Source organism: Perca fluviatilis, chromosome 4 (genome assembly GCF_010015445.1).
Source record: "Perca fluviatilis chromosome 4, GENO_Pfluv_1.0, whole genome shotgun sequence".
NCBI classification, from domain to species: domain Eukaryota; kingdom Metazoa; phylum Chordata; class Actinopteri; order Perciformes; family Percidae; genus Perca; species Perca fluviatilis.
The window spans coordinates 14,070,585-14,096,431 of NC_053115.1; the positions used below are offsets into that span (position 1 = coordinate 14,070,585).

Consider the following 25,847-nt stretch of genomic DNA (forward strand, 5'->3'; position numbering starts at 1 on the left):
TCAAATCACAACAGAATTGATCTCAGGACACTTTTTAGATAGAGTAGGTCTAGACCACACTCACACCTGTGTTTAGACTCACCTGTGTGTGTTACTCAGAGGAAGAGTCCTGGGAGTGATGTGCCTGTGTGTCACCATGCTGTCTCCTCTTATAGTGGTGTTAGGGGGATTTTTACCAGGCAATGCACAGCTTGCACAGACACACACACACACACTCATGTGCCTCCACATGTACACACTCACACACACAAATTGGTTTACAGGAGGAGGAAGTATTTTGCAATTAAAGGAACTGAATTCCCATTACCTAATTGGAAGAAAGGAAAAGAAATCCTTTAAGATTTCCTCCTACCTGATGTGATGAGAAACACTTTCGCTGTCAGTGATGTAATTATTTAATGGGCCATTTATTCAATTCTCATTGTCGTCATACCTCTGCAGCAAATAATTTATTCACCTGTGTGTTACTCATTATATAGTACTCATTTCATTATTGGGCTAATGATCTTTTAAAACGTGTTGCTCTATTCTTTTAGGGTGAAAGATGGCTGCGTTTTGCACCAATATCAATTTGTTTTTATGTTCTCCCTGACCGATCACCATGTCTGCTCTCAGGTGTTGTATATATGCTAAAGAAAGCGTTGGGAATCTGAACCAAAACAGTTGATAACATGATGGCTTGAGTTGCAAAATGTGAAGGTGCTTTTATTTACAAAAAAGTGGTTAAACAAACGCAGGACGTCGACAGCCCTATATGAAGCAGCACTTTGCCTCAGCTCTGGTTCAGACCCAAGGACTGGAGAGGAGAGAGAGTTCAAAATAATGGGTAAGTAACATAGTTTGTTGTAAAATAGAAATGACTTAAATGAATAAGTGTTTTACTGAATGATATGTATAAAAGTGTGACTGCAAATAAATTGTCTGGGTGACCTGAGTGGGTTTACCATGTGTCATCCAAACGTGACAGAGCCTTCGTCACAATATACGTTCAGCTTTTTCCTGGAACAAAAACCTCCTTTGGCACAGTGTAAGACATATTCCCTCGAGGAGCACTCTCACCGGGCAGTGTCATCACTCCTGTCAGACAAGTCCTGATCGGAATCACCTACCGTACCTGCTTACCGGCCGGTTTAACTTTTAATAGCTGCTGAAAATGCAATGCAATGGAAAGAATTATGAGCATGGGAAGTCCAATGGCAAACAGGAATATCCTATGTTCATCGAAATAATATACATACGTAATAGCACGAAAAATAAGGAAGTGAAAATGTATTCAGCTCAGGAATGCTTAGTGCTTGTTTCTAACCGCTAGAGGTCATAATAAAGCTTTATGAACATGGAAATACTTCAAATGATCCAGAGCACAACTCTCTGAATCTGTGGCACTGCTTCAACAGCTGGTGAATATATCATCTACTGGTCTAAGATATTTCTGTTCATATCATACACTTTTACTACTTTAACACAAAGTAGGCTATGTCTTACATATTTTGAGATATGAGATTGAGTCACAGTCACATTCGTCTCAAAAGTTACTTTACGCATATATGAACATATTAATTTCACACAAATCATAGGTCACTTTTTTAAACACATGGAGTTATCTTGTGAACAAACAAAAGTTTAAATTTAGTGTTTCTCACCCAAACACATCGAGTGTTTTCTTGAACGCATTAACTTCCTTTAAAACTGAGCCGATTTCTTTTTACATTTTCAAATTGTGATGATGGATTGTGTTTACATGTATGTTTACTGTCTAGTACTACATGTAAAAACAAAAACTCTCATTCACTCCCTCCACCTTCCTTCTTTGGCCAATTTTTTCTCAATGGTCCCCCAGCTCTGTTGGTGGTGGTGGACTGGAATCGTTCTGCGCCATTTCATTTTTGGCCTCCCTTTCCTTCTTTTGCCTTCTGGTGTCCAGTGTAATGCGACCATTGGGATTGGTTTGATGTCCTTTTTTTGAGCACATGGCCAATCTAGGTCCACCTGCGTCTCTTGTCTAATTGGTGATGGTGTGTGTTTTAGTTGAATGACTTCAAGAAGGTTATTATTGGAGATGGTCTTTGGCTGGAATATAGATATCCTCCGTAAGCATGACATTTGGAAGGTGGATAGTTTGTAAGTGTCCTGTTGTTTTCCAGCATTCTGCACTGTAGAGTAGCGTTGATGGTGCACAGGTTTGGTAAATCTGAAATTTGGGTTTTGGTGCTGTATTGGTTGGATTTTCAGATTAGTTTAAGTCTTGTGAAGGTTGTGCGTGCTTTATTGATTTGGTTTTAAATATCTTGGCTTGTACACACATTTGCAAGAAAGTACAAACAGACTCCAGTTCTATGGACAACAGACTGGTGATCAACGGCTGTAAAACCAAATTCACGCCCATCAACATCAATACAGCAAGAGAAATAACAAAAGGTCTTCGACAACACTGATAATTTCACATACCTAGGAACCATTTACCACAATGGGGGTACAAGCCAAGATAGTAAAAATCATACAGCAAAGGCCTAGTGGTCAAAAACTCCAAAAGGGTAAGAAAAATCCCACTCTAAAACAGAATTCGACTTTCCTTAGTTTTGCAATTTCGTCAAACATTACAGTGACAAAAGTTGTGTTGGTGTCTGCTCCTGCAGAGTTATCAGCAGAGCACAGTGGTGGAAGAAGTATTCAAATATTTTACTTCAGTAGAAGTATCACGACTGCAGTGTAAAAATACTCTGTTAGAAGTGAAAGTCCTGCTTTCAAAATCTTACTTACTTAAGTCAAAATACACACTACTAGCATCAAAAAAGAAATATGTGCAGAATGACACATTTCAGATTCATATATTATCTACAACATCACTGGGTTATAATTATTCATGTAATAACATGTACATAATTGGTAAAGGTGGGGCTAATTTAAATTACGTTATATACTGCTTGGTAGCTTAATCTATGATATCATCATTGATTAGTACATTAGTTGATTTATATTTTCTATTAATAAACGTACATCTGCAAAGTAACTGGTAACTAAAGCTGTCATATAAAGTAGTGGATCACCCGGATCACCTACAAAATCCTGGTCCTCACCTACAAAGCCCTCCACCATCTGGCCCCCTCATACCTCATACCTCCTCCCGTACCAACCCTCACGGTCCCTCAGATCCACCTCAGCTGGTCTCCTCTCCATCCAAAAATCAAACCTGCGCAGTTTTGGGGACAGAGCATTCTCCAAGGCAGCTCCCAGGCTCTGGAACTCCCTACCCCAAGAGATCTGCACCTCTGAGTCCCTCACCATCTTCCAGTCCCGCCTCAAGACCCATCTCTTCACCTCTGCCTATCCGTAGCCCCACGCCCCCCTCCCTTTCCATCTGTGCCTGAATCTTGTTTTGTTTTGTCTATATAAATTAAATTCATTATTATTATTATTAGTGTAGAAGTAGAAAGTTCCATGAAATGGAAATAGAAAGTACAAGCACCTAAAAATTGTACTTAAGTAATACTTGAATAAATGAACTTACAGTCCACCACTGGTGGAGCTTATGAGAAGGTGGTAATAAAATCTCTAAAATCAAACACTATCAAATGATCAAAGAAAAAGGTTTATTTCCCATTATTTGTACAAAGCTTCTTTATACAAAAGAATAATATACAGAAGACTAAGAATAAAAAGAATAAAATGCCATTTTTACATGAAGTACCTTCAAAATAACAGGCACATTTAGGACAGTTTCCACTACATGGTAGTTATGTTTTAAACTGGTTCTTCTGAAATCCACTGCAGGTCTGTTTGTTGTCCATGGTGGCAACTCTACTCTGGTCACATCTGCTAGTGAACATAACTACCCTCCATATTTGTAGCATGTCTGTCAATGTACCTGTATTTTCAGGCGTTGTACTTATTTTAGTTTTTTTGCATTGTATCTCTACAAAGAAAAACAAATACTGATAAAATATAACAAAAACCTAACCCTAAAGTTCAGTATATCTACTCTTTTTGTAGATTTGTAGTTCAAGGCTTAAATTCCTTTGAATTTGGCAACAATGAATCTACTAAACTATCATTGCTGTAAGTTTTTTCATCTCTTTGTCTTTCAATAACACAGTTCAACAGTATGTACGGTTGATATAGCCTACCTTGTTTTTCACTGAGCATGCTTTGCCTTTAATTGAGTTGGCACAAAGTGACTCTGTGTGTATTTGTGTGTGTAATGTATGTGTGTGGTTTGTGTGCATAACCCCAGGCCTTTAGGCACGTTTCTCCTAAATGACAATAGAGTGGAGGTGTCTGAAGCACATGATGACATCCAGAGGGATCGGGGGGCTCAGATGATTTCCATCCAAACGCAGGTACCTGACAAAACAGAACAGGTGCGTAACATGCCATTACAATGACAACTACTTTTTAAAACTCATTTGTTCCTGGCATAATTATTGTTGTTCCTATTTACTTACTGCCAAAGGGTGCCACTGTACCAGTTTGTATTGATGAGTGCCAAGTTGTGACATAATGTGACATACCTTAGTCTAGGCACCAGACTGAGATCGTTGACGTCGGCCTGCATGTTATAAGGGCAGAGCAGGGTGCCATTGATGCCTGCCGGGAAAACCCACAGTCATGAATGGCCGGTCCTCAAACAAGCAATAATAAGAAAAATCTGCCAATTGAATAGGATTATTTTACTTGCTTATCATACTAATAATTAAATCTTGTCAATTTATTCAGCACTTTTTAAAACAGAGTCCAAAGTCTAAAGTGCTTTAAAACAAGAGACACATAAAGAGCACCTTTTTTTGTTGTTGGCTCAAACAGAAAAATAAACATTAGCCAGTCTATGCCAAGTTTTAAAAAAAGCAGAATCAGATAAATTTTTATGAAGTAAAATTATGTTGGTCCTGGTGTTCATTTTACTTCAACATCTTGAAATAACTGTGGAATGAAATTTTGTCACTATGTTGTAGATTTTATAGAATTACATTTATTTCAGTTGTCTTCATTCTAAGTCTATCAGAGTATACAACAGTGTAGCAGCTCATGAGTATCATAAATTCATCATGTTTTAACAGATCAACTGACTCAGCTCCAGAAAAGAAAACACAAAGCTTCTGAGAGCTGCAAAGTCGGATGATAATTCTCTGTGGGTTTATTCAAGTGAGTGATTAAGTTTAAATTAGATTAGGCCACATAAAGTGAGGCAGTTCAAGTCAACATGACTCATTAAATAAAATTCCAGATGTAAAAATGTTTGCTTGTAGAGACAGAGCGCAACGTGTCACACTCTGAAAGCCACGCACACTGGAGGGGAAAACAATTTGCGCCACAACATGAGCACCGTTTAAAAGACATGGTGTCACCTGGAAAACATGGAAGTGTCTATACACTGCGCTACACACACACACACACACACACACACACACACACACACACACACACACACACACACACACACACACACACACACACACACACACACACACACACACACACACACCACATGCTTGCTTGTTTTGCCTTTGTTATAGTGTATTAGGATAGTAGAAGTTTATTGATTAAATAATTATTGATTATGAATCTGTCTGCTTGAATTAAATACATTCTATTATACTTTAAGGAGCAATGGTCACTGATTATTTGTGTATATGTTGTAATAACAGCTGGTTGTCAGTGCTCAGATTCACTTTATAAATATGAGATTAATTATTTAAGATAAATAATATCTGCATTTTTAAGAGAACACCCCTTTTAAGACTGTATCCACAGTTCAGTTATTGGTCCCTGAATAGTATTTCTTCAATTTCATAGAATTAATAATATATCAATATTCATAACTTTATTAATATTGATAAAATACCTTTGATGCTTCCTAATGACTGAATCTGTGCTCAACAATTCCCAACATCTGCTACCTCTCACAAATCCTTAAGATGGTGCAGATTGCTGCTGAGATAACTTACTCTCGATGCTGTTGTGGTTGAGGTGCAGGTGCTCCAGGTGACTGTTGAAGAAAGGAACAGAGGCGAGCTGGTTGTGGGACAGTTGCAGGTCCAGCAGGGTGGATATGTTGAACACAGACTTGGGAAGACCTTTATCACTCAGCTGGTTGTAGTTCAGCCTTACAAACGCCAGGTGGGTTAAGCCTTCGAAGTAGTCTCTGAACAAGAGAACAATGGATGAGAAGAACTACTGTAAAATTTGACATCCAACCTTTGTTTAATAATGCATGCAGTGTGTCTATGCATGTGTGTTTATCAGCTATTTGACAACATGTGCACTGTATACTTGCTTTGGGATGTCATCTATGTGGTTCCTGTCCAGGAAAAGCTGTATTAGGGTACTAGGTACGCCAGCAGGCATCTTTTTCAGGACGTTGTGAGCCAGATTGAGCTGCATGAGGCTCTTCAGGTCCTTAAAGGTGTTCTTTCCCAGGTCACTATCACTCAGCTGAGAGAGAAGTCATCAAACACTTATGTTTGCTCCAGAAATGCATGCAGTACAGATGGTTGACCCTGCTAAAAAATTCAGCCCTGGCACTGTAGCCACACCAGCCCACATCACCACGCCCATGCAGCCCCACCCACGGACACGTGCATTCAATAATTACATTTGTGTACAGATGGTGAAATAATATGAGCAATACCTTATATGTAACAGATTTTTAAACATTTAATGTAAGTAACTGGCAAACAATGCTTTTAAAGAGCAGACGTTTATAACTAATTTACACATACGGCCTTTTTATGCCGTTTGTATGCTTTTACTGTCATTCTCTACAATATGTTGTCTTTTTGTTGTCACTGTCTGTCTTCTTCGATTGTCCGTGTTTCTCTCTGTTGACACTGTACATATTGTCTGTCTGGTTTTACATCTAGTCATCTGTTTTAACTCTCTAACTCTGCAATTAAAATATGTTTTTATGGCTGTCTGTGATTATACGTCAGGTTTTTCCTTGCTCAGAATTGGCCTTTGGGGGAACACTTAAAGTAAGGTGGGTAAATGACTTCAATTTCCTGCATTCTGATACATTTTTAGGCACCAATTTATGGTAAAAACGTCTATATTTATGGCAAGGAAATCACAAAATTCTGGTGGCAGGTAACAATTCGAAATACAAAATATAATAGAATAATTTTATATTCAGTAGTCCAGTTTGGGGGCTTACACATCTGGGACATGGGCCGGATACGACAACACTTGACCCCAAAGTCCAGTTGTTTAATTAGCATAAACAGGGCTTTTATGGTAACTTTTTTTCCTCAAGGGTCATGTTTTGCTCCAAAGTTGAAAAATGTAGGATGGACTATAGACTACTGCTTTTACTGCTAAATTGTACAATAACACAATCATGTTATGGATACAAAACATTGTGAAGTGTAATGTTTTCTACATTCTATTGATCAGAAATGATCAGTGATGTTGAATATAGCCTACAGTGTAATGGACCACCACAGTTCAGGGATACATGTGAACCGCAGATTAATTGCAGAGTTTAACCTACATAGTGTAAAACTATGACCAAAAAAGGTTGGTAGTTTGATCCCTGGCCCAGCAGTCCCATGTCGAAGTGTCCTTGGGCAAAACACTGAACCCCGAGTTGCTCCCGATGCTGCGCCATCGGAGTGTAAATGAGTGTGAATCTTTATCTGATGAGCATGTGGCACCTTGTACGGCAGCCTCGGCCACAGTGTGTGAATGTGTGTGAATGGTGAATGGTTCCTGTACTATGTTAAAGTGCTTTGAGTAGTCATTAAGACTAGAAAAGCGATTTTGAAATGCTTAATATTTATTATTATTATTATTATTATTAATAATATAATTAGTATTATTATTATATCCATAGTGAAATCGTGCAAGCGATAAAAACCCATCCTATGCGCTGTCGGCCTGTAAAGACAGTTTATTTGTATATTAAAAAAAAAAATCTGACCGGCCCACATTTAAAAAAATGGTCCGGCCCCTTTGGTATTTGCCAGAATTGCCAGATGGCCAATCCGCCCCTGCTCATACCTAAAAAGACCATTGTAGTAAGCTCACAAAGGTACTTTTAAATAGAAGTTTACCTGGTTGTGGTAGAGGTCGAGCAGCGTCAGGTTCCCCATCTTGCTGAAGGCACCAGCAGGGATCTTAGAAATACGATTCCTACCGAGACGGAGCTGTTCTAGGTTTGCTGGAAGACCAGAAGGTACCTCTTTCAGGTGGTTACGCTGTACATAGAGGTACAGCAGTGCTGGGATCTTTTCAAACACCTGCACAAGAGATAGATACAGAAAACACATTTATAAATGGTTTTATGTGATTTTCAAATCATGAATATTAATCGAGGAAACCTTCTAACGTTTTTGTCTATTCGGTGAATGCGGTTATTAGCCAAGTTGACCCAGCGGATCTCAGTGGCGTTGAGGAACGGCTCTGCTGTCACTTCTGAGATGTAGTTGTTCTGCAAGTACAAGTAGTGGGCTCTAGATGGGATGACAGGGATCACACGGATGTTCCGGTTCTCACAGTTGAGAGCATTGGGATAGCTCGGGGAGCATAAACACTCTAGGGGACAGTCAGGAAACATGGAGGGTGGGCCCAGGATGGGAGGGGGGAAGTCTGTTGGCTCCTGGGGCTCTGGCTGTGCCGGTACAGCAGGCTGGGGGACAGATGGCTTCCTGGTGGTGGTTGGGCGCTTGGTGGGCTTCTTTGGCCGAGGTCTCTGGGTAAACACTGCCCCCATCAGGAGGAACAGAGCCAATGCAGAGAAGAGTTCCGCGCCGGCCTTCATCGTCCTATGACAGAGCACGAAACAGAGGTAGTTGATTTGTAGACTCTACTGTATGTACAGTTACATGGGTTGAGAGTTAAGAGAGAGAAAGCTGCATTACCACAACACACAACCTGTCATTTTGGTTATGCTGGTTAGCCAATACGGTCAGCTCATCCCACCCACACAGAAAGTTTAACATCATGTACATTGGTCTTTTTTTGTATTTCTTGCTCTGTGTGGGAGCGCTGGGGCAGTGCTCCCTCTCAAGTGGGCACAAACCCTGCTTCCTTGATTAGCAGCCATTTACAGGCTCAGTGCAGACAAAGGCATCTCTCATTACACTGAAAACTTCAGCAAGCAACTGTTTGTATTTGCCTTTTGATTGCTCCTATTTTGAAAGGGGCTTGGGAGTATTCTTTTTGACTTGACTTGGAAATGTTGCTATTCATGACTTCAGTGTCTTGTTGAGCTGAAAATAATTAAGATATGTACACTAAGAGAGTAGGCTGGTTAACCCTAGCTTTCGTACAACCTTTCCAGTTTCCTTCAGAGTTTAATATTGTAAATAAGTATGTGCATCAGTGCTGTGAATGGATTAGTTATTGTATAGTCAATGTAAAAGTGACATAAATTGATATGTTATTCCAGTTAAAATAAATGTTAAGATGGGGGTTTGTGGCTTGATGATACAAGTGAAAGAGAGTGAGTAAGAAAGTAGACCGTGATTTGTTTAATTTGATCTAATCCAAGAGAAGGAGGGGCAGATAATGGTACAGGAAATTAGTACTTATGAGGGAGAGGAAAGGAAATGTTTTGGGATAAAGGCTCTATTGTCAGCACTGGTCCAGAGGGAATGTTGTGGAGGGGAAAACTGCAGGTCTGGTAGGTTAAGGCTCTTTGACCCAGGAGAGGCCAAAGGAAACTGGGCTAAATCCCAATGAGGCTCTGATGGAGACAATGTGTATCTTATTGCAAATACAAAAGTGTTGCAAACTGATGAAAAATCCACGATAGGTTAGGTTTATAGCTGACACATCTTTTTAGAGAACAATTCATGTTTTAATTATGCTTTAGTGTTTTCTAAATGGCTTAAGTCTAAAATCTAGTTGTTTAGATTTTAGCGTGCATCTTTTAGCACATTGATATTATACAGACTCATCCCAGCCACACCTAATAGTTTGAACTTTCATCAGGATTAATTCGTGTAGGCCTACTGTAATTGATCACTTTTTAAAAATATTTCTGACAGATGTGTGCAACTTAAATCAGCTTAGGTCTTGTGTGTGTACAATGTAATGACTTCATGTCCTCACACACACACACACACACACACACACACACACACACACACACACACACACACACACACACACACACACACACACACACACACACACACACACACACACACACACACACACACTTACTACACAGTCTAACTTAGCATCTCAAGTATTTACCCTTCAGATAAATTCACTTTTCAAACTGGAGCAATGTCCTCTTGATTTGGAATGAGTGAAGTTTTACATTATTCAAAATGTCTGTTTGTGTGCATTTGTTTCTTAACACTGTGCAAAATACATAATGCTTCAGCCAAAATGCACCCTTAGTTTCCAATCACTTTGCTGCAGTTGAGCAGTCTTCCCGCCAATTTGATAAACATCACATATGAATCACGGGGCAGGAATGAGGCTCAGAGCCATAATCTGTCCTGCCTGGAAAAACAAAACCGAACTTTTCACTGATGGTGTTCCCTGGCACTGCCCTTCCTTTTCCTTCTCAGCCACCCAGAACCTCCTAGCCCCTCGTTCAAAACCAGAACCAGCTCTCCTCCCCCTCTTGCTACTGTTGTCAGGATTAGTAGTCTGGCAAACAACTAAAGACTCAAAGTCAGAGATAGCTGACTCATTGATTTAATATTTGTCACCTCAATGAGCAAATCTGATCAGTACAAGAACTACACAGTGGGTCAGAGATCATTATACATTGATCAGATTCACATTACATATGACTGTAATTCATTCATCACTAACCATGATTAACTAGTTAATCTGACTTTAAAACCAAAAATATTGTGATATTTAAGTGCATCCTCCTTTAGAAACACCAGGTCAGGTCACACATGCAAGGTCCATTTAGTGTCCGGAAGCTTTTGATTATATCACCGCTGTATTGCAGATTTAGTTTGTCCAGTTGTCATGGAAATGCAGAATCACAAATTTTACATTACAAAAAAGCTGAAAAAGGACTTGTAGAATCACAATTCCATGACACATTGGCAATCTCCATCTGCTGCCAGAAGAACTACTAAATGGGCCTATTGGTGGGAATGTATTCTCAATTGCTGTTTTCAGGGTCAACAATGCATTTTGAACCTTGTCTACATATCAGTTTTCCGTTTCTAAAATATGCAAATTCCAAATATGTCCACTAACAATGAGACTAGCCACGACTCAATATCAATATATCATTAAAATACTTACTTTCTCACAATTGAAGATGTCTTAATTGTGCTTTTTAACATCTATGACCAACATATTATTTATATCAGTCACAGTACAATTGAAGATATTTTGAACTGCAGCTATTTCTGCACGCTTTAGATATATATACATTTTAGTGCTATGAGTACTCGTACTAGGCGAAAGTCCTCTTGAGATGTCCATATGTATGAGGAGATTTAAAAAACCCATAATTCTCAGCTGTCCAACAAATCTCTTTGTTACCACAAAGTTCTTGATGATGAGCTCTTTCCTATTCATTTTTTTCTTTTGTTGGCAGAACAGGCACTGTCATTCCTTTATGTAAGTGTAAATATCACTATTGTTTTGATAGACCACTAAATGAAGCCTTGAATAAGAGCTGTGTCACGCACAGCTGAATTTAGCGATCTAAATTAGATATCTGAAAATATAAAAATGCAAATAACATATGGTGTATGTGCCATCATAAAAATCTTCTGACAACTCATCTCTATGTATCTGAAACTTATTATGGGCAGTTAAGTCCACTTTAACTTCCAGTTTTTTTCGATTGCTCAGCGACAGTGGTCACAACTGAAGCCACATGTGGAAAACTCTAACCACAGTGCCAACAGTCACCTGAGCTAAACAGTTCACATCACCTGCAAAATTCATTCCAAACAACACAACTCTTCACACATGTCTCAAAACAGGCTCAGTGCAGCCAAACACTATGAACAATCACACACACACTGTCACTCAGAACACTGAGAGTAAAAGCACTAGCATCCAACACCAACACAGATTATACAAACTTTTAAGCTTTACAGTTTGAATAATTTACGGTAAGTGACTTCACAATAATCAATAGTTTCTTTAAAGAAAAGAGTGAAATTCTTTCACATGAACATTTTTATTTTATAACATACCAGTTTTTTTAGGAAACAAAAAGGAATGAAAATCAACAGTTTGCTTCAATAGATATATCATTTTATTTAGCTTGTAGTAGTTTATGTAATGACTAGAAAGAAGTTAAAAACTAAAGGTGCGTAATAACAAAGAACATTGGATGTCCTGGCTTGCCGTGCACCTGCATCATCTCTAAATAAAAATGAATGTGGTGTTTCCATTGCTTCTATCTCCATTACTTTCTGAAAAACAGTAAGTTGCAGTTTTACTTACATAAGGTAGTGTTTTTTTCACGTTTTTGTATAGCTGTGTATGTAACCTCAGACATCTTACCTGGACATGTTGGTATCTTTGCTCTTTTACCTGTTTACTGTTTCTCTCAAACAGTATAATGTATAACTGATTCATTCTTATTTGGTGTTTCTTTATTTCCAAAAAAAGTATTTCTGAGCTTTCCCTATATATATACAGTATGTGTTCACTAACAAGTCTTTCAGTTGAAATTGCAATCAGCAGTGTTTGAAATGCACCAGGCTGAAATCCACTCTGTTTTGAATGTGTGGTTAACAGTTTTGACAGCAGTGTGTTAGCATTAGAACAAAGTGCTGTAAATCCACAGTGTTGTGCAGGTTGCGGTTAAAAGCATGGGATACGTGTGTAGAGTTTTTAAAATCTGTGTTCAAGCAATGAAAAACGAACTAGAGTTTGGTCCACATGAACTGCTGCTGTGCAGACTATAGTCAGAGTTTTGCACATATGGCTCCAGTTGTGCCCACTGTTGTTTAGAAATCGAAAAAAACAACCTGTAAAGATGGACTTAATATTAAAATGTAGTAGGTATACATGCACCAGAAATATTAGAGTTTCAGAAGTATCTGCCCTCCTTTTGAAACCCTCATCAGAAGCAGATACTCTGCATTAGTATTGTGGGTGGGGCAGTCCTGCAGTGGCTGTGCAAAGGTTGGCTCTACATTTATGGTACGGCAATATAGATGTGCAGTGAAGGAGTTGGAAGGTGCACTGACAAAAATCGACTGATGAACTAATACAGATAAAATGACACTATTTTAAAGTAAATTGAGAGTGAAAAAAAACATAAATCTACACTTCATACTTCAGTCTCTTGTCCTGCTTGACTGGATGCTGTCATCACTTCTTCTTTGTCCTCAACATCAGCCAGCTCACCAAGATCAATCGTTTTCCTTTTACATTTTTCACAGAGGTTTTTTTAAAAGTTCAACCCTATTACAGTACACTGTTTCACCACAGGCAGTGATTTTGAAAAAAAAGCTGCATGCCTGAGAATTTTCTTTCACATTTCCAGAGTATTCCTTTTCAGTCTTATATGAAATGAAGGTGAGTGCGCAGCAGTGGAGAAAAGCACTAGTAGAGTTGAAGTGTGCGGCGTCTCCCTGGAGGACAGAGTACCACTTTGTATGGCACAGCGTTTCTATAGAAACACACCAGCATGGCTAAGCTGTGCCTGTGCCAGGATTCCCCCCTTAGTCCACAAACACACATGTACACTTCCTCTCTCTGTTTCACACACAAACACACTCCTGTCTGAATTCTTATCTTGTTGATAATGTCCCATCTAAAACAGCCCCCTGGAAACAACAAATAAAGTTTCTTACCTGCCCTCTTTTGTCAAATCACAAGTTTTGTGTCTTTTCTTCTCTCTGCCTCTCTCACTCTTTTCCTTCCCCTCCCTCTCTCCCTCTTCCTCTGTTTCTCTATGTACCAAACCTCTCCTCCCTCTCCCTTGCTCTCTCTCTCTCTCTCTCTCTCTCTCTCTCTCTCTCTCTCTCTCTCTCTCTCTCCTTGGGTGGACAAGCTGCCTGTTGGGTTTGTTCCCTGCGTTTTTCCCTCTGAAGGTCACAGTGGTTCTTTCTCCCCCTCTGCTCGGCTCAGGGCCAGTGAGGTTTAATCTTAATTCTTTGCGGGCTCTTTCATGTGTCTGCACTGTTTCACAGTATGTTATTATTTTTGTTCTGTTGCAGCATAGCATGAGTGTGCACGGGCTAGTTTGCATATTTGTGTATATGCACATATTTGTGTGTATGCATAAGCATGTGTTTCTATTACAGAAGTCTTGGGAAAATGCTGTGAACACTGAACCTCTGTTAGGGAAAGCCCAACTGTACTTGCATCTCTCTGTCTCCCACCCACCCTGCTATTGTTGAGATGACTGCACTCATACCCAGTCATGTGCTTTTCATTAGTAGCATCCATCCGCTGACTCCACGTCATCTTTTCTGTCAGTTTTCTTTTCTCCCAGTATCAGTAAACTCAAACAGTCTGATTACTGAGGTCCAGCTGAGGCATAGGTTGTTGTATAGGGTCTTTTCAGGAAGTGGGGCTGTGTAGCACTGTTTAACAAAGTGTGAGCCTTTACTGTATGTGTGTTAGTGTGTGTGTGTGTGTGTGTGCGCGCGCGAGCGTGTGCGTGCACGTGCGTGTGTGTGTGTGTGTGTGTGTGTGTCTGTGTGTTTATATGCCACTGGGGGTTAGGAGATGTGTGCTGTCCTGCATTCCTGAAGAGTGAGCTGCAGCAGAAGGATAATGAGGCAAACATATGTGGGGAACAGTTTCAAACACACATGTACTGTACACATGTGTGCCTCCTTCTCCCACTTTCCCTCATCTAGTTTTTTTCTTTTCATCAATTCTCCCCACTGCACTCCTGTCTCCTCTTCACTCAGTCACCAGGTTTGGGTTATTGAGCTCAGCTGGGAGGAAACATCTGGTCCCAACAAGGAAAGGAAGGTTACGTCAACAAATAGGACAAGAGAAATGTGTATATGTGACAAATACGTCACTTTCTTATCTTTCTTATCACTTTCTTATCTTCTCTGCTACCATTTGAGAGACAGTGCAGGAATTGTATTGAATGAATCAGCTCCTCTGATCATAAACTACACATTTTGCTGTAAACAGTTTTATTTTGTGCTGCCTGCAGCGATGACATTATTGGAAAAAGTTGCTCAATAACAGCAACGTCTCATGATGTGTTTAATTTTTCATGTATCATCTCCATAATATACTATTGTAAGGTTTACAAGTGAATTCATATATTTGAGTTAATTTACAAAAAAAATATTTACAATGTTTATACAGTTAACTATTTACATATTTGTGTTTACACAGTCAGTATTTGCACATTTACATGTTTAATTATTTACATTAACAGTTATGAATCTACCTCTGGTTTTCCTCAGATTTACCTCAGTCTAAGTTCCGCTAGCGTCTGATTGGTTTGTTCAGCTAACTGCGATGGAGAAAATGGGGAAGTGTTGTTGTTGTGGAGCTGATGAAGTGTGAAGAACAGTAAGGTGCTGCTCAACAAAGTTATCCGTCTCCTTCCAGCTGTTTCTTCTTATTCGCCGGTACAGCAAAGGAAGGACAGTCACGGGCTGTCAGCCGTTCTCTCTGCAAATGAGTCTCCCTACAGTGGGAGCGGAGCGCCCGAACGGCCGGCTGCTGCTCGTTAGCTAACGTTAGCTTTCTAATTTCACCCACCCAACATGACTTCATCATACACTGGTTAGCAAAAATTTGCCAAACAAAATTGTCACTCATCTGGCGATAGCGATGTGCTTTCCTACGATGTGAAAAGAGTGTGTGAATTCAACATTAAGTTGTTACATTTAACTATTTTAGAGGCTGTGGACGTTGTTTACTTCATTAATGTGTTTACTGTGTTAATGGGCTGAGGATTGGAGTAGGATTCGGTATTTGGTTTTGGATTAGGCAGAATCTTAACCAGTGGATTCGGTATTCGGCCGAACCCCAAAAATCTGGATTCGGTGCATCCCTAATTTTAATGGAAGAACAGTATCATTAGAACATGGATAATGGCAATTTACTCCATTATCCAGTCCAATACATGGTGGACGCATTATAAAGAGATTGGCAGGTTACGCCTTAATAAACTGCAAGTTCATTTGAGTGTCTGAGCTTTTTAAATTTATAGTGAAAAACCTAAGTGTGGACAAGATTGTCACCTTCAGTTCTCTCATCTCCACCTAGCTGCTCGTAGAGAGAAGAGAAAGTTGTGAAGTAAATAGCCAAAGTTTTAGTTTGTTTCAGATTTGTAAATTATTGTAATGCAACACATATACATTTCTGTATAATCTGAGTAACCGGCCGGATGTACGTACGTTACCTTCCGCTTTCTTTGTGTTGGAATTTTAAACTCTGGTCGAGTTATGAGCACTATGGTTAACTGCTCCTCAGATCTCAGCAGGGTAAATCGAGACAGCTAGCTGGACTATCTGTCCAATCTGAGTTTTCTGTTAAACAACTTTTGAACGTACACATGTTCCACCAAAACAAGTTCCTTCCAGAGGCTCGGGGCTCCGCTTGGCGCTTAGCACTGCACAAGATGATTGTGATTGGTTTAAAGAAATGCCAATAAACCAGAGCACGTTTTTCTCCCAACCCTAAATGCTGTGTGGACTAGCCAGACCCTCCTCCGCAGCGCTGTGGAGGAAGGTCTGGCAATGCGAGACTAGAGATGGATGGATGCTAGTGCTCGTTTTTCAGGGCTGAATTCAACCTGTTGATTCAAGAAGAGACATATTTATAGGGCAGACAACCTGCTGGTACTGCAGGAAATCTTTAAGCAGCAGTCCTCATTGCTATTACATACTCTAGCAGATGTTTTCCAAACTGATGTAGAGAGCGAGGCAGGCCTAGGCTCCAGCCCAAAATTACTTGGTGTTTATAAAAATCTTAGAACGTTCCAAGAACGGCCTGTTCTGTCATCTAGAGAGCAATTTCCATGATTAAACTGTTTGGTTTAAAGGCATGAGCTTCAGCCAGAAATGTTTTCAGAGAAATACTGATATTCTCCCCAACATTTACAGACAACTTTCTAATGTGTTGTACTATCGCAACAAAATGATACAGCATCCTGTACACACTTTGTATACATACTTAAGTTCTGCAGGCCGCACCCAAAGTAATGCCCATCCTGGCAAATGTTTCATGCAAATACAAATGTAGCTTATATCTTATAAATCACAAATTACATTATTATTGCATTATTCCTGAATAGACTTTTAATATTCAAACAATGCATGGTGTTTATAGGATTAGGAAGGGATTTAGAGCATAAATGTTCATTAGAAGAAAACAGCAAACATCTTCACTGCTTATTTTATCTACCACAGATAAAGTGCACAGAGTTTAACTGTCATGCTTTTACTGTTGGCTACACCACCCAGAACCTGCCTAAGAATAGGATACTGTGCATGCATACCACTCTTCATTAAAGGGAGAAAGGTAGCTGGAGGGCCCTTTGTTTATCTATGAAGTCAAATGAAAAATATTTCTATAATTATAAAATTGTTAAAATTTGTTTTGTCTCTCAAATAAATACCTGTGAATTATAAAATCTCACTTCTTAAAGGTGCAGTAAACAATTCTGCGCAAAGATTGTTGGTTTTTGAACTCAACTGCCAAACAAATACAACCCCCCCATTCAGAAAGCTCCGCCCCCCAGTATTGTATTGTATTACATATAAGACAGGCTGCAAACAGTCAATCACATCATAGCCACGCACTAAAACACCCCCTGCTTTATTGTCGATTGTCGATGTCGATTGTCAAAAATCAACGAGACCATAATTAAAAAAATGAACATCATTCTGTATTGTAGAAGACTTAAAACTGGCGATTGAGACCATAAACTCATTATGAAAATGTTTACTGAGGTAATAAATCAAGTGAGAAGTGGGTCACTTTCTCATAGACTTCTACAGAAAGCGACCTCCTTTTGCAACCACACGTGTCGCCCCCTGCTGCAATTCAGATACAATGCATGTTTAAGGCACTTCCACATTTGCAGCACTTTGCCGAACCGGATGCTTTGTCCATTAATATTAACAGCCTATGGTTCACATGCTGCCTTCCCCCCTCCCCTCTACCATCAACTGTTGCCGATTTGCTGGAATAGTGTTTTGTGGCTCGTGCACTCCTTTCTGTTTGTTTTCCATTTACACAGCCAGGGCTATGTATTAACACAAGATTGTTTTTCGGCACACATAGAAAATAAAGAGCTAAGTGACCGTGAGGAGATATTTGCTAAATTTGACAAAAAGTGTAGTGGCTTAACATCACTTACCATACTTTTAATACCATGTGTCTTTTGCGCGGGGTCGTCACATTGATGAAATGAAAATGTTGTGAAACACAATCAGTGAGTGTGGATCCAAAGACAGCTGATGATACTGAGAAGAATTACATCATGCATGACATCAACCAAAAATTACTTTTCCAACAAGTAAGCATATTGGTAAGCGAGTCGCTAGAAGGAAGCCACCTCGATAGTGGACATTTCCAAATCAAAGCTCATCTGTCATGCATTTAAAACCAAACATTATCCAGTCGACTTGCTGATGGTTTACATACCAAATGGATGCGCTTCAGTTACATCAGTTGAGTGAGTGAGAGAACAGTGACTTTAACTAAATTCTTGGAAAAGGTTCTTACTTATCAGACTTCAAATTCAAAGATGAATTCAAATTTTTAAGGAGTGTTTTTTCCTTTCATGCAATAATGTAACACAGTACGTTGGTGTGGAATGGTTGATTAAACCCATCCTATTTGCTGTGTTTGCACGGTCATGTCAGAAACCTTGATGAAGCCAGCTGGTGAAATGTTGGTTTGTTTAAACTGCGAGAATTATTATAATAAACAGTATATTTATATATACTGTAAACTTTTGCACATCACTGATTAACATTTTTCCACACCCTGCAGAAACCGTACAGCCTTCTTTTCCTTTCTTTTTTATGATTACAGTAACATTCCTTCTTCCGTTTTATTTCACATTTTTGTTATAGTGTATTTTTCCAGTGTAATATACAGTATCTATTCTGTATTTATGTTCCTGAATGTAGCAATACTTTGCTTTATTTTTTAGTCCCTTCTTAATGTGTTTATTATTTACTGTATGCACATTATACACAAGCAAATTTACTGTGCAAAGTGCAAACTAGTTTGGCAATAAATCTGATTCTGATTCTGAAATATGTCGGTTTTCAATGCCTTTTAATAAAAAACACCCAATACTTATCAGAACTGGTTTTCATGTGTTTAAAGGATCTTGTATTGTTTGTTGTTGTTGTTATTGCTTCCTCCCCACATTATTTAGATTTTTATATCTGAAATAAATTAGTGTTTTTTTAATTACAGTAATACACAGTAGTTTTGCCCAGGCAATGGATTCCCAGTAAATATGGAAGTGATACTAGTGTGTGTACTAGTGCAGTATACGTATATTGCTCTACTTTAAATATAATATACTTAACATACTTGGGAGTAACAGCTTGTTTTGCAAGATTAAATACCTAATTTGTATTCTTTTCTCAATCTACTCTGCTGGTGGTTGGAATTTACCGTTCGCCCCCTTTCTTAACATGCCCATTTCCTGTGTGTGTGTGTGTGTGTGTGTGTGTGAGTGTTGGATAAACTGCATGTGTTTCACATATGAGGCCCTTTGGTCAGTACTCAGTTAAATATGGAATGTGTGATAGCAGTCAAACTCCTCTCACACACACCGTGCATCGTTCAAACACACAACATTCCGTCTGGACCCTGAACTCCACATCTCCCACCTTTAACCACTCTGAAGAGACCACCTACACCCCTCTTAATGTGTTGTCAGCGATCTAATTAAAGTGTTATCTGGGTAAGGAGGAAAACCACAACTACTTACTCTACTCTGAGTTATATTGCATTATCAGCTTAGAAAATCATCCAATGGTGCACAGTGCAGGGAGTGTGGGAAAACCTCAGGAAATGGTGTCATAAACTTTTCAGCATATGACAAACTCTGCAGACTCTTACAATTTTAATGAGGATTCCAAACAGACCAAATCCTCTGTATCTCTCCAATGTTTGCTATAACCCTATAAAATGAAAATAAAAGTAAATATATAAGAGTAATAAGAGTAAATAATAGATCTGGTATTTGTACTAAAATTAATTAATTGTTAATTTTTTGGCTAAAGCTACTAATCTCAAGAACAGAAGATTTTGTGTTCGCTGCTGTATTTCTGAGGCTCTTTAGCTTGTTCCCATTACTATTACTGAAGTTGTGTTTAATTGCTGCCATAAATCAAAAAAATGCAAGCCTTCTCTTTTTAGCAACAAAGTGTTAACTGCACTGTATGTTGATGACTTTGTAAAATAAAAGTAAATGCAATACAAGACAGCAGAATCAGCATCTGTCCATGTGTTTATTTGTAGGTGTCTAGTGAGAGGGCTGGTGGTCTCAGACTTGTAAACAGCCCTGTAAATGAAACTAACGGCTTCCTCAGTCATCTAGCCAAAACCACATGTACCATACAAGTCTGTTGGATTTAGAGATGATTTCTCCGCCCAGCAACAAGCAGCCTCTTCACACAGCTGGGAGGCCTGAACCTCTCCATATATTATTCCCCTTTTAGATCAGCCTGTTCAATATTTTTAGTTTGAGGCTTATTTTTGGAACATAGATTTAAAAGATACTGATTTTATGGAACAATCAGGGCATTGATGTATATTGCATTGGAATCCTCAATGCTAGTCTAAAAACCATCTCACTGTTTCCCCAATTTAGTGACCTGCAACAACTGGAACTCTTTTGACCTGCCAGCCAGACCTGAAGTCAGTCATGACTGTACAGCAACAGAAAACACACAAACCGGCCAATGCTTGCATCATCATCAAGCTTGCATGCTTATCATTTGTATATCAATTACTCAACAAGTAGTAAAATGCCTTGAATTCATGATGAGGGAAAGAAGAAGAAGAAGAAGAAGAAGAAGAAGAAGAAGAAGAAGAAGAAGAAGAAGAAGAAGAAGAAGAAGAAGAAGAAGAAGAAGAAACTGCCATGCTCCACAGTAATGGAGAATCCAAAAACTGAGAAAGGTTTTGATGATTTGAAGGAATAGGGGCACAGTTTTCTTCAAGAATTCAAGGCAACACTGGTGAGAAATTGATATCCAAATGATCATGTTGAGGGTGAAGTATTCTTTTAAGTCTGCATTAATTACCTTTAGCCAAGGAGGTTATGTGTTCGTTTCAGTTTGCCCGTTTGTTTGTTTGTCTTTTTGTTTGTCTGCCTGTCAGCAGTATGCTGGCCCCATTTTTTTTTATAAAACTTGGTGGAAGGGTGAAGCATGGGCCAAGGGGGAACCCATTAAACTTAGGAGCGGATCCGAATCACGGGGCAGATACACAAAATATTTTTCACTTCCGTTAACATTGCTAGAAACGGGCATTTGTGCTGCATTCATGTGGTGTCTGAATAATCTGAAAAGTGCCCTAGTTGATATTATTTAGGCCACTTGGAGGCAGCGCAAGAATCTATGAACAACAAACATTGACATATTATAGTTACAGTAATATAACGAACGTGTTAGCAAACTGTTGCCTGTTTACACATTCAGCTGACACGGAACAACATTAGTATTCATTTTTTTGCTCTGTTTTGGTCTTAAAACAGAAAAGAAATAGTGGACAAATTAAGAAGCAACTCAGAATCATCTTGGAAATATTAACCATGCTAATACAGACGATAGACAGCAGTGGAAAAAATTAGAACTAGATTCAAAAGAGTTTTTGGTGGTTGGACCAGTTCATATCTAACCTGTGTAGATAGTGTTGTCCTACTGGAGAGTGTGTGTGCTAAGGGGTGTGATATGTGAAAGGTCCTGAGCTTCTCTGTGTTGCTGTTAGGACACCGCAGGGAGCTTCATTGCAGATTGTTTTGACTGATGGTTTCCAAGGCAGAGTTTAGTTCAGAGGAGAGGAATAGCCAGAGCTTTAATGATTCCACCAGTCAGTGAGTTCTTTTCTCTTTATAAACGGTTGCAAAGATACTTTGACTCTTTATTAGAAATAACTTGTAAACTAACATGAATTACTGTCAATCCAAATTCTATGAAAAGTAGAAATAACATCTGAGTTTTGAAACCAGAATAGAAGGACTCAAATCAATAAACACATTGGATGAATCTGTTGTGGTTTCTTTTTTTAGATAAAATTGATGTCTACCAGTAAACATTCCTACATTGTTATTTTTTCCATGTCTATTTAGCATTTTTCCACTTTATTTAGATCCTCTTAGCTGACCAAATCAGTGAGCCTGGGAGGTTGTGATGGAAAAACTTACATTAGCTACCTACTATTAATGGCAATGACCACCTCAATGCCTTGCATTTAATTCAACAAAAGCACCTTCAGTGAGTGGTTCAGTCCACTATGATGTGCCAGAGTGCCTTTCGGGTGCTCACATGTGCCATCTGGCTCTTTAGTGCCTCTGTCCTGCAGTGTTAACACCTGCCAGCTGGCAATTCCTAAAAACCTACAGCTGTGTCTTCTCAATTGGTTGGGAGACACTGTGAGTATTTACTAATATGGATTGTGTAGTGTACCATATTTCAAATGTGTGTATTTTTTTTAAATATCAGTATTGTTACTGCTGATAAATTGGAGCTTCATGTTTGATCACTGTGCTTCACGTCTTTGAAAAGCAGGAATGCAGCAGAGGTCTGGTTTAAGTGTGCGAGGACTAGTGATTTACAGGCCTTACAGAATGTAGTCAAACCAAGAAACATGTAGAGGAAAATAGAGTTTGTGGTGAAAGTAGCTAATATCACATTAATAAAAGAGGCAGGTGACAATAAGACAAGTGTCAGAGCAGCTGAGGATGAGCATTAACTGGTTCAATAGTTCTTCTATAGAGCTGACCTCCATAAGGGTCACAGAGAAGTTAAACATGATTCAAAGAATATTTCAACATACTCTTATTCGCCTTTTGTAGAGAGTTAGATGAGAAGATGGAAATCTGTCTGTTGTGTATGAAGCTAGAGCCACCATGCAGCAGGTTAGCTTATCTTAGCGTAAAGACTGGAAACAGGTGGAAAAAACTAGCCTGGCTCAGTCCAAAGGAAACATTTTTTAATCCATGCACATGAAGTTGAAGTGATGGTTCGGAGTAATTTCACCCTAGGGTCCTTTGCACCATGACCTCCAAAACCCAAAAAGCCAAACACCCCCCCAGAAGCTTTTTTCACCTGGGTGGAACATTGGGAGAGTTAGCATAGAGTAGCGTTATCAGCTGAATAGCTTAGCGCAGGGGCTAATGGACCCACGTTTGTATCTCATAAGTTACCCCACTAATAATGCCCGAAATGATACCAAACTTCTATACTAGTACAAATAGGTTATGCACTCATAAAATGATGGATTGGAAAGTTTGTAAGTACACCAGAAGTTTATGAACACTTGCCTGCTCTCTTCTGCTCTCTGTTGCTGCTGCTGCTGCTACCTGCAGTTAGACGAGCGCTTAGGGCCGTCTATAAATTACTACACCGAAAAGAGATACAACAAAAATATTTATTAATTCAATGATTAAATAAGGTAATGTCTCCAAACTTACCTCAATTATTACTTGTCTCCTGCTAGTTATACTACAGCACTTACTTTAAAAAAAAAAAGTTTAATTAATAAATACTTTTGTTGTATCTCTTTTCGGTGTTGTAATTTGTAGACGGCCCTAAGCACTCGTCTTACTGCAGGTAGCAGCAGTAGCAGCAGCTAGCAGAAGAGAGCAGGCAAGTGTTCATAAACTTCTGGTGTACTTACAAACTTTCCAATCCATTGTTTTATGAGTGCATAACCTATTTGTACTAGTGTAGAAGTTTGGTATCATTTCGGGCATTATTAGTGGGGTCATTTACGAGATACAAACGTGGGTCCATTAGCCCCTGCACTAAGCTATTCAGCTGGTAACGCTACTCTACGCTAACTCTCCCAATGTTTGACCCAGGTGAAAAAAGCTTCTGGGGGAGTGTTTGGCTTGAGGTCATGGTGCAAAGGACCCTAGGGTGAAATTACTCCAATACCATCACTTTAACTTGACTTTCAAAAGTGGCCCCGCCCACTTAGGAGACAGGAAGTGTGTCCTGTTTCATACCATTTGGAGTAGCGTGAAATGAGCTATCTCCAGTTATAGAGAATCTATGGCAGGACAGAGTCAGGCTAGCAGTTTTCCCCTAAGCTAGCTAAGCTAACTGTCTACTGGCTCCAGTCTCTTATAAAGGAATGGACAGCAAAACAGTGAATAAGCATGTGTCCCAAAATGTCAAACTATTCTTTTAAAATAGCGTGATGGAGCAGATGGGCTGCTTGTATTGTGTTTACAGCCTCTCAGCAGCAACATGGAACCAGTGAACTTTCCATCATGACTTCATATGTACTCAGTAGACTGCCGGCTGGTCATCATTGGAACAAGCTAACACAGACTTTTATGGTTAATACTCTTCACTCAAAGGAACTATGTGTTGGTGACTCTGGTAAATGTGTGTCCAGACATAGCACAAGTTTGATCATGACCCTTTACACTGCATTAAAAGACATGGTGTCTCCTGGAAAATATGATAGTGGCTTTAGTAATGGCACACACACCACACACACACACACACACACACACACACACACACACACACACACACACACACACACACACACACACACACACACACACACACACACACACACACACACAAACAGAGTACTTTGAGTAGTTATTGGGTAATAGTTGAGTGCCTGTACTTAAGCATTTACAGGAAACGTCAATTTAAGGAAACATATCTTTTTACTCTTTAACACTGATTCATAAATGTACTGTATGTATTGCTTTTATCTATGCATCTCTACCTCATTATTATTAGGAAGTATTGTCATTATGAGAAAAGTGACACAGGAACACAATGACACCATGTCACTTCCTTCTTGGTTTGTGGCATTGAGAGGAAATGTAGATGATTAGTGTGTCAGCATTGTGCAGGCATTCTATAATAAGTAGATAAAAGCACACTCTGGTGCACACATAATACAGTAATATTCATTCAGTTGCTGTCTTGCTCCTGTTTATCTTTTTAAGGTTTCAAATCAACTCACTAAGGTTTCAATCAAACTCCCACACACGTCAGCATTGAATGGTGTGTTCGACAGATTTGGATAAAAAAGTGAATAGTATTCTGTTTGCAGGACAAAATAAGTTACATCATTTTTGTTAGTGAAGCAACTAATTTTGACTCCCATCAGCAACCTTTATTAATACCACAGTGTCATGTGTCTCAACACAGTATGAGAGCTCCTCAGTTGGTTGGACGCTTCCTCCAACAGAATAAACTGAAACCCTGTGAGACATCGTGACAAAACGCAGGCTTGAAAAACAAAGTGCAGAAATGTTATACACAAATGGAAGTCAAATGGAAGTCAACCACAAATCTTTTAATGCACCATTAAAGGACAAATGTCAAGGTAAAAAAACAGGACAGTACTGTTAATCTGCTGCTGCCACATAGGTCTCTGTGCCTGCTGGATTTGCTCCTTCCATGATCTGAATTTAACTCTGAGCATATTTATTTTATACTGTATATATATATATATTTTTTCTGAGCATGCTCATACTGTACACATTCTAGCAAAATACTGTATAGAGATGTGAAATTACATTTCTTATTAGACTACCTCATTGGTTTATTGTGCTTTCTGTCCTGTTGTTCATTCATATTTGACATATATCTGCACTTTTTAACTGTTTGCACTAGGTGGTTAAATGCTAGAATGCATTCCACTGGTACTTACTGTATGGCAATAAAGTTGAATCTAACAGAATCTATTATAAATTCTATTTATAAAAACACAAACAGACAAAATCTAAACAAAGAAGAAAATAA

The 25,847-nt window shown here is 39.0% G+C and overlaps 1 protein-coding gene across 1 annotated transcript; it reads right to left on the bottom strand.

Annotated features, from left to right (window-relative positions):
• Positions 1–3,571: 3,571 nt before the first annotated feature.
• On the bottom strand, positions 3,572–13,817 carry LOC120558150 (proline/arginine-rich end leucine-rich repeat protein). The gene is made up of 7 exons (XM_039799071.1): positions 13,740–13,817; positions 8,321–8,756; positions 8,046–8,231; positions 6,272–6,429; positions 5,943–6,139; positions 4,509–4,584; positions 3,572–4,341 (listed from the first exon to the last, which is right to left on the bottom strand). Exons 2-7 carry the CDS (start codon positions 8,750–8,752, stop codon positions 4,251–4,253), a joined length of 1,140 nt encoding a protein of 379 aa, XP_039655005.1. The 5' UTR covers positions 8,753–8,756; positions 13,740–13,817; the 3' UTR covers positions 3,572–4,250.
• Between the last annotated feature and the right edge of the window lie 12,030 nt (positions 13,818–25,847).